General features: G+C 43.4%; 1 protein-coding gene across 1 annotated transcript in view; it reads right to left on the bottom strand.

Moving 5' to 3' along the window:
* Window positions 1-13,520, bottom strand: part of FREM3 (FRAS1 related extracellular matrix 3) — a 123,282-nt gene extending 109,762 nt beyond the window's left edge. Inside the window, exons 1-2 of the mRNA XM_036764999.1 lie at window positions 8,315-13,520; window positions 6,349-6,438 (exon numbers count right to left, since the gene is read on the bottom strand). Coding sequence (XP_036620894.1) covers window positions 6,349-6,438; window positions 8,315-13,520 — 5,296 coding nt within the window. The remainder of the gene's footprint in view (window positions 1-6,348; window positions 6,439-8,314) is intronic.
* Between the last annotated feature and the right edge of the window lie 403 nt (window positions 13,521-13,923).

Genomic DNA, 13,923 nt, shown 5'->3' with positions numbered 1-13,923 from the left:
CTTAAGTGGGCACACGCAATAATAAGCTACAATATGTTAAAAATGAGTGAGGGAGATCCTGTCAACCCTTCATGTCATGTAAATCATATTCTTCTTTCAGGTTATCTTGTGTATTGTGAATGAAATGTGACCATTCTGACACATAGACTGAATGAGGGCCTCAGTACCTATCCACATATTAAACATTAGTAAAACTTAATTTCTTTGTTTAGATTATAGTCTTAATATTTTCTCCCTGTACCCTAATAGACTCTCTTGTGTTCTAGCGAAGGCTCCCTTTTATTCTGGTTACCTCTTCAGTAAGCTTCCCTCAGATAAAGGTCTCTTGAGGAATTTACCAGGCATCCCCAAGTAACCATACCTATTTTCCATCGTCACAATGCTTTTATCTTCATTTTTTTTGTAAGTGCAAAGGCATGTGGTTGGCTGTAACCCATTTCACACAAGGCATTAACAAGGAGAAGTAGAGAAAAGGATGTCAAGAAATGTACAAGTCAAAAAGAAGATACTTTGGTCCAATGGTGAGACTGAGATGTAATGAGAGTCTGGCACATGTGCAGACCTTATTAGTTTGCTAAGACTGTGTCATACATATGAAGGGCACTAAGGAACTGCTTTCAGGACAATCATGAGGACTGGAGCACGTGCGGACAAGCTCTTTTATGTTCTAGGTTCAGGGAATTGAATCTTCATGCTGGGCCTGCAGCTCTAGCCATGGAGATCCAGAAGTTGAGGAATTCAGGCTGGATATTGGGCCAACCCAACACTGAGGCCCTGCATAGTAAAGGTCTGGCAATACAGTCTGGAAGAATTTGTCAGCAAAGCTGTTTGGATATGAACTTGGTGGGACTAAGGCTAGGTAGGAACTGAGCTAAATTGAGATGGAGATTGTGTAAGGAAGATTAGACCCTCAAGGTTTGGGGGAAAATGTTTGCTTTACAATTTAATTAGAAATTAATCTGAGGCCCTCATTCGTTCTATGTATTAGATGTTTGTTCCTTCTATATCTGTGATACAGAAAAATACCCCTTGTAACTATCCCTTTGTAAAAGCCAATCAATGTTTAGTGGTTAAATGGAACTGGAGTACTAGTCATTGGCCCCCTAAACTGCTGGGCAACACAGCCAGTGGGAACTTATGGAAGAAGAAAGACATCCCACTCCTCTTAGGGTACCCTGGAATCCTGAAAAGCAATTTATCAGGCCTGACCCTGGGAGCCTGGGGCCAGAGCATACATTTCACGGAGGAATAACCATTGTATGGAGATTACTATTCTCATGATGTGAAGAGAAAGCCAGAAAGCCTCTCTATCAAGTTAAGTGGATTATAGGTGGAGGTGATGACCAAGAGTCTCTTGGGATAGGCAGGCATGGATAACTGGGGACCTGCATCATTGGAGGGAACATGCTACTGGTGAGACATCCCAGATAATTGGTGCAGTGGATAGGAAGATGGACTTGGAGTCAGGAAAAGCCCCAAGTTTGGATCCTACCTCAGGCACTAGCTTGTGTGACCTTAGGGAAGTTGTGAAGCTCAAATAAGATAACATGTAAACTCCTTTGCAAACTTAGCATTATTATATTTATGAATTTCAGTTGATTATGTGTTGATTTCATTTCTATTATTATTGGATGGCCCCTCAAGACCTGGATCTTACTGGAAAGAAGTGGCTGGGTTGGGGAGGGAAGCATCAACCAACCAGAGCAGTTAGTTTATTAGTCTGGGCAGTTTGTAAGATGATAACGTCTGAAAAAGCCAAAGCTGCACATTTTCAAATACTCTATAATAGTTCTGATAAGATATTCCCAAGTGTTCTATGTATTTTTTCCAATTATGCATCTTAACTACTTTTTCTCAGTAACTGAGGCACTATTTCTTCTCTACCTACTCCTCTTTATTAGGGTTCTAGGTACTGTGGGACACCTATGAGTAGTTAGTAATATGTGGACTAATCTTCCGTATATGTGTGTGTGTATACACCAACTACCATATGTTCATATATATATATATATATATATATATATATATATATATATATATATACACACACACACAATACATGCCTATACACACACATATACCCCATAACTACTCTTGTGTCTTTGTCGAGAAAATCCCACAGATGTTGTTGGCATGCTATGGTCTATGGGGTCACAAAGAGTAGCGCGCCACTGAATGACTGAACAACTATATATATGTATATGTGTATGTGTACATGTACGTGTATGTGGACATGTATGTGTGTGTGTGTGTGTTTGTGTGTGTACCAGCTGCCCAGCCTGCTAATATCTCTGTTCCTAACATCTCCTTCTATCTGGTCATGATAAATTTTGGTCAAATAATTTCTTGTTAATCAATATGGGTTGATTAACAGCTCTTAGTTTATATTTAGTGCTCTAAGGTTTACACTATGCTTTCCTCAGAACAACCTTCGGACGTAGGGTACCAATATTGTGATCCTCATTTTATATTCAAGGAAACCATGTTTCAGAAAGGTTAAAGTGACTTAACCATTATCACAAAAGTAGTAACGGGGCAGAGCCTAGATTTGAACCCAGATTCTGTAAACTTCAATTTCCTCATCTGTAAAATACAGATTAATAAAACCTGTCTACAGGGTCGGTGTAAAAATTAAACGAGGTAGTTAAGGTAGTTTAAATTAATTAAAGGAGGTATACTAAAGGGAAATATTACTCTGGAAACTAAAGCACTACATAGCTATAAAGAATTATTGTAGATGGTTACATTTAGGTGAAGGTTCTTACTCGTAAGATGGAGAGAACATATTATTTCCTTTTGCAGCATGAAAGAAATGTCCTCGACTTAAAGTCTACCATTAAATCTGAGTAATTACAAACCAGGGACAAGGAAATTTCTTGCAAGCCTGGGCTGCTTTTTTATTTCTTCACATAGAATGCTCAGTGAGCCTGCATTTTCAAGGCCATCGATCCACAGCACAGCCAAATACACCAGGCTCAAGCGGTTTCTTGTATACCTCAAGAGCAAAAACAAAATTCTCATCTCTCAAGACTTTAATTTAAAAAAAATATTCTGTCTGTTCTCTCCAGCACCAAAGAGAGGGCATATTTCCTTTTCTAAGTCAATATGCAGCCCTCAGAGATCCTTATGTACAGTTTGGTGAACCCCATGTCTATTTGAGTTTGACACCAATGAGCCTCTTGAGTGCTTGATAAACAGTCATTGAACTGAACTGGGTCATAGGGTGCTAGATCTGGAACCAGAAGAAAATTCATAGACCATCTAGTACAGTCCTTTCATTTATTGATGAGAAAGCTGAGGCTGAGAAGCTTTTAAGTGACTCCTAGATAGTATCAGAAATGGATTTGAACTCATGTCTTCTGCACAATTATCCATTTCCTAAAGCGGCGCTGACTTTGTAGAGAAACTGGAGGGGAAACTGAAACTGGGGAAAAAATTTTACAACAAGTTTTTCTGATAAAGGCCTTGTTTCTTGAATATATAGAAAACTGAGTCAAATTTATAAGAATATGAGTCATTCTCCAATTGACAAATGGTCAAAGGACATGAGCAGGCAATTTTTCAGAAGAAGTCAAAGCCATCTATAGTCATATGAAAAAATTCTCTATTGCTTACAGAAATGCAAATTAAAACAACTCTGAGGTACCACCTAATACCTATCAGATTGGCTAATATTGCAAAAAAGGAAAGTGATAAATGTTGGAGAGTATGTGGAAAAATTGGGATGCTAATTCTCTTCACATGGTACCTCCCCTTTAAAAATTCAATTTAATTGTATTTGTAGAGTACCTGTTAGATGCAAAGGAATGTTCAAGGTGCCAGGTACTGTGCTAAGCACTTTACAAATATTACCTTGTTTGATCCTCACAGAAACCCTGTGAGGTAGGAATTATTATGCCCATTTTACGGTTGAGGACACTGAGGCAAAGGGAGGTTCAGGGACTTGTTCAGGGTCATGCAGCTAGTAAGTATCTGAGGCCATATTTGAATCCAGGTCTTCCTGACTCTAGGACTGTGCTGTCTACCTATCTTAAGCAGCAGAAGCAACAAGACTTGGCAACAAATTGAATGTGTGTGTGTGTGCATGTGTGTATGTGTGTGAGAGACACACAGAGAGAGAGAGAGAGAGAGAGAGAGAGAGAGAGAGAGAGAGAGAGAGAGAGAGAGAGGGAGAGAGAGAGAGAGAGAGAGAGAGAGAGAGAGAGAGAGAGAGAGAGAGGAGGGGAGAGAGAGAGTGAGGGGGAGAGAGAGAGAGGAGAGGGAGGGGTGGAGAGAGGAGAGAGAGAGAGGAGAGAGAGGAGATGAGTAGGAGAGGAGAGAGAGGAGAGAGAGAGGGTCTGAAGTTGGGAACCCTTGCATAAGAGTAAGGATAATAGTGCCTTGACAGAAAAAGGAGATTTGAAGAGCAAGCAAGTTTGGGAGAAAATACGAGAAATTTTTCCAAGGGAGAAAATGATAAATTCCATTTTGGACACATTGAATTTTAGATACCAATGGACATCTAAATGGATCTGTTTAGTGGGAAGTTGGTAATGTGAGATGGGAATTAAGGAGAGATATTAGAGCTGGACATATAAATTTGAGAGCCATTTCACAAAAATAATGATGGAACTTATGACAGCTGGTGATATTCCTAGGAGACAGTGGAAAGCAGAAGAGCTATTAGAGGAGACAGGCAGAGAAGTCAGAGAGATAAGATGAAAACCATGAGCATGCCATGTTGTGGAGTTCAAGAAAGGAGAACTGATGAAGACAGGTTTGAGTTCACAGTGCCCTTGTCCCCTACAAATTGTGTGTGCTTGGTATACATTCATACATGGTGTCTCTCCCGACAGAATGTTAGTCTCTGAGGGAAGAGACTGCTTCATTTTTGTCTCTGCATCTCCAGTACTGAGTACAGTGACTGGCACATGGGAGACACTTAATAAATGCTTGTTGAATAATTGAACTATCTACAAGATAGTAGAGGGTCCAAAGAGAATGAAGACAAAAAAGGAGCTATCAAATTTATCAGTTAGGAAGTCATTGATGATTTCCAAGAGAGCTGGGTTCAGTAGACATGGATGAAAGTTAGATTATTAGGGGTTTGAGGAGTTATGAGGTTGTCAGGAAATTTGTTAGTGAAAGCTAAGAGAATGAATGAATGCATGAAGCATACAAGTGATACTACATTTCTTGCCTTTACGATAGATGGGGGAGGAGTGGGAAGGAGAGAATTTGGAACTCAAAGTTTACAAAAATGCTAAAAATAAATAAATAACAAAATTTTAAAAATGAAGAAGAGAGATAGGGTAATTCCGTAAGAGAGTATCAAGTTCAAAGGAAAAGGGGATGCTTGTAAGAGATGGGAAAGGATGCAGTAGAAGAATGATTGCCAATGCATGATGGAAGTGATGATTAATGGAATAAGGTCATAGCAGGGGTGGAAGAGAACATCAGCTCTTTGAAGACAGGGACTGTTTGTGTCCCTAGTGCCATTGCTTGGCATGTAGTGGGTGCTTAATAAATGCCTGTTGATTGAGAGAGGAGAGTAGTCAGGGAGATTCTAGCATTCAGTAGACATTTACCAAATGTTTGTTGAGCTGGACTGAATGACTTGAGCAAAGAGTTTATAGAAAGATGTCATTGAAATGTCATAAAGAAAATAGAAAATTAACATCTATTACTGTCACATGGAATTATGATTTTCTTAGAGTCCCGTGAAATGATCATTGTTATCTTTTAAACAAGGATGCTTCACTCAGCAAGTTAGCTCATAATATGATGCTGCATCTAGAATTTAGGAGACCTTGGATGAGTGGAAGGTCCCAGACTGACTCATAGGAAGCAAGAGGTACCACATAGGATGCACAATGTCCCTGTGGGTGGGTCTCACTTCCCAACCTCTTTGATATATTTTCATCTTGACTGGAAAGATTATAGCCTGTAGATTTCAAGATTCATTTCAATTCAATTCTTGATTTCATGATAAGGACTACCAACTATAATATCAAGATCCCAAGGTGGTTTTCTTGATCTGCTTCAAAGGGACAGAAATTTCCAACTAATTTCTCAAAATGTTAATTTGTCTATAGACCACAGGCAAGATGAAAAATGAATGAAATATTCCATGTGAAGACTGATGAAATCTTCAAACATTTGTTGCCCTTCCCAATAAAGTGACTATCTATCCACTATCATTAATGATTAGAACACATTAATTCCATACAGAGCTCCAATGAAAGCCAATAAAGTCAGGTATTAGCATGGTAACATAATTGAAAGTGATTACTGCAGAAAATATTTTACAAATTCATATGGTGATTTTGTTTATCAGCGGCATTTTTATAAAGGTTGGTACCAACTTACCAGTGTCTTCAACAGAGAAGTAGAAAGTATCACTGGTTGCATTGCTGCCCTCTTTCAAGACATAGCAGAGCTTCATCTCATCAATATCAGCTGAAAAAACAGTATCTCTTGTTTTTTTTGTCCAATGAAACATTGGGATAATATAAACTTTGAATTACTTTAATAGAAAATTGTTTTGTAAAATTCATAATAATTTCTAAACGAAAGCAAGAGCTTTATATTTTTTATTTTCTTAAGTATCCCAATATAGCTGAATTCAAACATTATTGCACAGTGCATGCATATTGCCCACTACATGCAATACATTAAACATATAGTGACATCTAGCAAGTAACTATAAATTCTACAATGTTTTGGTACTCCATAGGGAGCTAGATCTGTTTGGGTTTTATTCTTCTTCACAAAGTTTAACACAAGCCTCTCAAGGTCAAATTAAAGTAACAATGCTTGTTGAAAGAAGGAAGAACAAAAAGGGAATGAAAGAAAAAAGAGAAAGAAAAGAAAGAAAGAGAGGAAAGAAAGGAGAGAGACAAATGGAGAAGAGAGAAACAGAGAGAAGTAAAATAAATCATGTTTTTCTGAATGCCTATTCTATGAGAATTTTAAGAATTTTAACTTCTAACTCTGAAATTCTGATTTTTTATATGTTGCTTCTTGAGTACTTTGAAAAAGAGTGATTTGGTCAAAGGAGCTATACTGCTTACTGCTTTATGTATTTATTTATACTCACACGAATTTGACAAAGAGAATCATACATATGATTCTATACATAGGTGTTTTCATTTACTGCAGTTTACAAAAATGCATTTGAACACGTTTGAGAAAACAGTTATGAAGGGTTCCTACTTCCCCTTTTATTAAGTCAACCCTTTTATTATTCAATTTTACTCATGATGTGTCCTGCCCACCCCCAAAAAGGTATATATACACCTGTACATGCATACCTGAATATACATGTCAATGCAAATATATAGTCACAAATAGAACTGAAAAACAAAGAACATTCTTGAGAGGCATGGAAAATAGAAAGGAATATTACATATGGGCTTTCCCCCTCATCTCTGGGTCAACATCCACATGAGATACATATGTAACACACACAGTATGTTCTCAGTTCATTCTGTGTGTATTTTTTTCATGTTTGCAGAAACTACATTTAGACCAAGAATCCAACAGATTTAAAAAATCCACAGCATATATACAGGTGACAAAAGACTATTTCTATAAGCTTGGCTAAGTTACTAACAGACTAGATAACTGGCCTGCCATTGTTTTTTAAAAAGGAAAGCAATAAAGGTATTCGGATTCAATATAACATTAAATTGGATTGATCCAAACACTGCTACTGTTCAGTGTGAACAGAGCACTGTGATTCCGTTAGTGTTCAGACTGGAAAAGATGTCTTGGGGGGTTTGTATAGCAAAGAATTATACAGGGTGCCTTTCATCTGCAACACAAAGTGCGGGTAAAAAGCTCCCAATTTGGGAATCTGCCCATTATACCTGGCAATGACTAACAACTTGCACTTAACTCTGTTATTACATTGACTAATTATATTGTTTTCCTCCCTGCCTGAGCATTTGTATGTTCTTATTAAATGATCATTTTTCTGAAATTGGATTGTTGCATTTAATATTAGCCAAGCAAATTCTGTGTTACAACATATGAAAGAATGTTAGATTTAGACAGAGTCAGAGCATCTGCATTCAAATTTTGACTTTACTACTTATTGTCTGTGTGACCTTGGGTAAGTTATTTAATCTCTCTGGGCCTCAGTTTCCTCACCTGTAAAATGAGATAGTTGGATTATATGATCCCTAGAGTTTCTTTTAGTTCTAAAGCTATGGTCTTATGACTCTACAATCCTCTTTTCAGGCTACTTTCCTTGAAGCCAAGGAATCGAAGCAACTGAGGAGGAGAAATTATGGGTTTGTAGTTGAGGCAAATAAACACAATCTGTACTAACCTTGTATAAACATCTTAATGTTGCCACTTCCAAGGCCAAGGTGAATGAGGTTGCCATGTTCTGGTCCACTGGTGACTGTATACTTGAGAAGTTTATGTGGACTGTCTTGATCCTTTGCTTTAAGAGATTTGCTGGTGATCAGGAAGCCCAAGTGGCCAGTCTGAAGAATCCTCAAAGCTGGGGCACCCTTGTTGACCACAATCTGGGGTACTCCATTATCCAAGGAGTTGATTCGGATCTTCATTACCTGGGGCTTGTGTGTCGCCAGGACAGTGTCTGGGAAAATGTAGAAATCTGTATGTGTGCCATCTGTCACAATGAAAGAGAAACTGTCTTCAGTGGTCTCTGTGCCATCATGCCAATAGCTGATCAAATTCTCATTCAAGTCTTGTTTGGTGAAGCTGGAAATGGGCTGGCTGCCATTATACAGAATTTGTCCATGAGTGGGGATGTGTGTGATTGTGAAGCGTAGATGGCTGTCTGAGCTGTCCTGGTCCTCAGCTGACAGTTCGAATGGAGTAATCAGCTTTCTCTCCCCTTCCTGTACCAATAAGTGGTGAATGGTCAAGACAGGCTTCTTGTTATCCACATCAATGATAGAGACATGGAAGGTCTGGAATATTGTATTATGGCCATCAGTCACCTCAAACTCAAAGCTGTCCATCTTTACCTCATCTTCTGCAGTGTGGACATAGGAGATTTTATTGCCAGCCAGTTGAAGCTGGGTAAAATAATCAATAGGCTTCCCAGGAAAGTCAGAACTTTCCAGGTGCCCTCGACTTGGGGCACGGGTGATGCTGAAGCATAACTGTTCATCAGGGCTATTGATGTCACTAGTACTGAGAAGATCAGTAGTGAGGGTCACTCTGCCACCTTCTTTCAGGGTCACCCCTTTGTTGATCACTTCAGGAAAAACCTTGTCTGTGCCACTGATAGTGACATAGAAATACTTGTCTAATAAGGGGTTAATTCCATCAGTCACATCAAATTTGATTAGATCCTGGGCCCCTTCTAGGACTTTGTGGCTATAACAGATTAAGCCCTGGTCAATTTCAGACTGCGTGAAGTTCATACCCAGAGTAAGGTTGCTCCACACCTTCCCTCCAGGCTCAAGGAGCTTCTGTAGAAGTCCTTGTCCAGGTCCTGATCGAAGAATGTAAGCCAGGTCCTTGTCATCTGAGTCAAGGTCTGTGGCCTGGAGGACCTGGTTGGTTATGACTTTGGTTTGCCCAATATCCACTTCCAGTCCATCATTGATGGTTAGCCGTGGGGTCTCATCATCCACCAAGATCACTGTGATTGGAATTTTCCTATGGATCATGTGTTTCCCATCCGTCACCCAAACCTCAAAGCTGTCCTCTTTGGTCTCTGAGTCATCATGTTCATATACAATAGTGGAGGCCTCTTGAATCTCCTCCAGGGTGAAGCTGTGGACGGGTTGGCTTCCAGTGGCCAACTGCTGCACAATTCGTCCATTCTGGGGTTGCACTGTGATCTGAAATTGTAGCTCATCTGGTGGCAGGTCGGCATCGGCACTATTGAGTAGAGGAGTGTCTATAACTAGACTCATCCCTTCCAGCACCACAAATTCACGGGTGAAAAGTTCTGGTTGTTCATCATTGGTGGGCAGGATGATGATGGGGAAAATGTAGTTGGGAGAGAAGTTGACACCATCGGAGCAATAAAAAGTGACTTGATCCTTCCGTGGCTCTACCCCTTTGTGGATACTTTGGATGTAATTGATGTGCCCCAGGCGTACATCGTTGATGGTAAAGGCACTGATGGGGGTGCCAACTTGGGACTTCTCTGAGCCAGGGGCTGGAGAGCTATTTTCCAGGTAGCCAAATGAGGGCTGACCAGTGATAGTACACAAGACATCATCATGGGGGGTATCTACATCCTTAGTGTCTAAATGTCTTAGGGTCAAGGTGCCCTTCCCACCCTCAGGGACACTGAATAATTCCCCCACTTTCACCTCTGGAGGCACACTATCTATGGGTAGCACAGTCACCTGTACTTGCACACCCTCCACTATTTTGCCCTCTACCACCCAGACATCAGAGTGGTCAGATATCGTAAGGTTGAAAGCATCATGCTGTGTCTGCATGCCAATCTCACCCCCAGTGTGGGCATAGACTACTGCCCCATTGATGAGATCACTTTGGGTGAACTGCTCTGTGGGCAACCCATTCACCAGGATAATGCCCAGCTTTGGGGATTTCTCTACCGTGAAGGTCATCAGGTTATCTGTGTTCATATCTGTGCCCTGAATGATACCTGTGGTTATCTCTGTGGCCCCATTCTCTACAACATCAATGGAAATACCCACCCAGCCACCTCCAGGGATGGTGATCTCATCATCAATAGTCTTTATAGTAATTTGGATAGTAATGGGCACTTGGTGAACCATATCACTCACAATCAACTGGAAGGCATCATTGGTGGTCTCACTACCACTGTGTTGATAGGAGATATGTCCATTAAAGATATCATCTTTCATAAAGTAAGTACCTGAGGCCATGACTCTTTCTAAATAAAGGAGATGACCATGTTGGGGTCCCTGTGCTAAAGTGAACACAATCTTGTCAGCATCTGTGTCTGGGTCTATAACATCTAGTTCCCTAGTGGTCAGAATAAAGTTCTTCCCCTCTCGAACAGTGAAACCACTGTTGGTAATCTCTGGAGGTTGGTTGTCCACAGGCTGCAGGAACAAACTGAAGGTACCTGGCACAGAGTTACCTGAAGCATCCTCCACACGGTACATGAATTGGACAACTCGAGGAGCAATGCCTACTTCTTGCTGGGGAGGCTGGTAGGCTACCTTGTGGTGATTCACCTGGGCCTGGGTGAACTGTGTGACAGGTGTTGTTGGGTCATCAGTAAGCACAATTTCCCCGGCTGGGACAGGGTGGTTATTATCTATGTCTGTAGGGGGTGTCAGGAGCATATATCGCAGGTGCCAGTCATCAGAATCCACATCAGTATAGCAGAGAAATTTCTTTTGGAAAGGAGTGAGCTGGTATTCTTTCACAGTCATCTCTAAACTCACTCCTGGATGTAACTCTGGACTCAGAATATCCACTGGCTGCACCTTGATGATGAAGAAATGTTGACCTGATTGGTTGGGTGGGTCATGGTCATCCTGCACATGGAACACCAATTGATCTATCATGGGTCTAGGGTGATGGGCTCCAAGATGGTGGTAAAAGAGCCTCCCTTCCAGGATGTCTTGCTGTAGCCATTCAGTCACCACCTTTTCATAGAGTCCTTCTTTTTCCACATAGGCCCATCCTTGCCCTCCTTCATTTATCAGGGGTGGTGGGGGTTCACTTTGGCGCAACAGGACCTCTCCTAGGTGCTGCATTGTGATGGAGGAACTGGGGGCCAGACCCCACCCTCTCTCTCCCACCTTCCCCTCCAGGGCTGGCTTCTTTAGTACAAAGCGAATGGTTGAGTCTTCAGAGTCAATGTCTGTGGCACTAAGTACAAAGCGGGAAATCTGAACGACTTCACCCTCGGCCAAGGAGAGTCCAGTGTTGGTATTGACAATTGGGGGCTCATCATCACCAGGGACAATAGTGATGGAAAAGAGGAATTCTACATCATGGAGCCCATCACCCATGTGGAAAATGATGTTGTCGCTGTAGGTGTCACTGCCGTCATGCTGGTAAATCACTCGCTCTGCAGTTAGGTCTGCTGAAGTGAAATATTTGCGCTCTGTAGGTGCTCCAAGAACCACCAGCTGCCCATGCCTCAAACCCTTTGCTACGGTCACCCTTACCTCTTCCAGGTTGTCTTCATCACTGATCTCCAAGCTCTGGGCACTGGACAGAGGCCGAGACTGACCTTCAAACAGTAATAGTCCCTGGTTCCGAGAGGCCACAGGGGCCAATGTATTCATGGGTTTCACTACTACCATGAAGGCAAATGGGTCTGAGGCAGCACCATCCACATCCGTTACTTCCAATTCCAGCTGGAAAAGACGCTCCTGGTTGGAGTCATCAGTAGGGGGCTGGTAGGCAATCTTTAGCTCCCTTAGGTCCCGCTGAGTAAATGAGGTGACTGGTTGGCCGAAGGGGTCATCAGTATTGATCAAGTAGCCTTGCTGCCTGTGGGACTCAGGAAGTGCAGTGGGGGAGCTGAGGATGTTAAAGACCAAATCATCTGAATTGGATTCCAAGTCCTCAGCTGCTAGTGATTCCTGAGTCAGGGCTGTCAGTACAAACTGGTCCACCTCCATCATCATCATGGCTCCGAAGCTAGGCCTGGGTGGAGTGTTCTCTGTTCCTTCTTGAATTCTCACTAGCATCTGGAAGTGCTCCTGGGCCAGGATCCTGGGTAGTCTAATGTCTCCCTCCTTTTCTGGACCTAAGATCTCCACCAGGAAGGGCACGTAGTCCCGATTGGGTGACCGGGTGCTGGCTGTATGTTGGTAGTGCACCCCTGCCATCAGGAAAACCTGACAGTCCATTTCCGTGCCTGGGGGCAGTGGGTCACCTGAGTGGTCTACTAACTTTCCATACCTGGGCAAAGGGCCACTTTCCCGGGGAAGTGGGGTGAGGCGGCATGTCAGAGGGACCCCATTTGGAGAGGACGCAGTGAGAGAGGCGGTGGAGAAGTTCAGCACCCTGTGGTCAATGGCGTTGCTGAAGCCCCGCAGCTTTTCCACGGTCAAGGGCAGGTTATGAGTGACCACTTCGAACTGCGTGAAGTCAACGTCCACAGGCATCGTGAAGGGTAGAATGAAGGTCCGGCTCGGGGAATCGTAGCGCAGCTGCAGTCGGAGGCGCTGATGCGCGGGGCTGCGGGCGCCAAAGTGAGTGTAGCGAACTTGCTCCGGGCCGAAGGCGCACGGGAAGCTGACTGGGGAGAGCGCGCCCGGCGGTGGGAAGCCTGTAGCCACTCTGCCTCCCTCCTTGCCCAGTACCGTTACCATACAACGGTCCCCGGGCTGCACACGGATCACCAGGTCCCGGGCCGGGTCCAGCAACATGGAGCGGCCCAGGGGTACACGGAGACCCGGCCGGGGGGCCAGGATGCCTGCGCCCTCTGGGCTGTGGCTGCCCGCGGCGAATATCAGTCCCGGCACCGAGAGCTCAGGTTCGGGTGTTTGTGCCCGTAGTGTCGGGCAACACAGCACGAGCACAGCGAGCACCGTCAGCAGCTGGTGGGAAGTGCCCGGGGGGCGATGCCGGGCACCGGTCATGTCTCTCGGCGGCTGGGATCCGCAGCTGCTCAGATGGTCAGGTTGGCAGCTGAGCCTCTGGCTCTTCAGCGGGAGCTAGCACTTGGACCAGAGCTAGCGCGAGTGGGCTGAGCCTCGGCTGCGGCAGGTAGCAGCGGAGAGAAGGAGAGGAGGGGTCCTAGACTAGTCCCCGGCCCCGCCCCCTACGGCCTCCTTACTCCCAGCCCCAGTGGCGCGCAGACGCCCCACTGCTAGCTGTACTGGAGCCGGGAGACCGAGACAGGGATGTGGAGAGAGAGAGAGCTCTCATTTCTACCCCCTCCCTCCCGCCAGCCACTATCCCCGACAGGAGGACGAGCTCCTAGATCCACCTTCTTTCCAAAACGCTGCACTTGGGAGCACCAGCACTTAAGAAGAAGAGGAA

Source organism: Trichosurus vulpecula, chromosome 6 (assembly GCF_011100635.1).
Source record: "Trichosurus vulpecula isolate mTriVul1 chromosome 6, mTriVul1.pri, whole genome shotgun sequence".
Lineage (NCBI taxonomy): Eukaryota > Metazoa > Chordata > Mammalia > Diprotodontia > Phalangeridae > Trichosurus > Trichosurus vulpecula.
The sequence above is the reverse complement of the archived record's forward strand: the minus strand, read 5'-3'. Positions and strand labels throughout refer to the sequence as shown.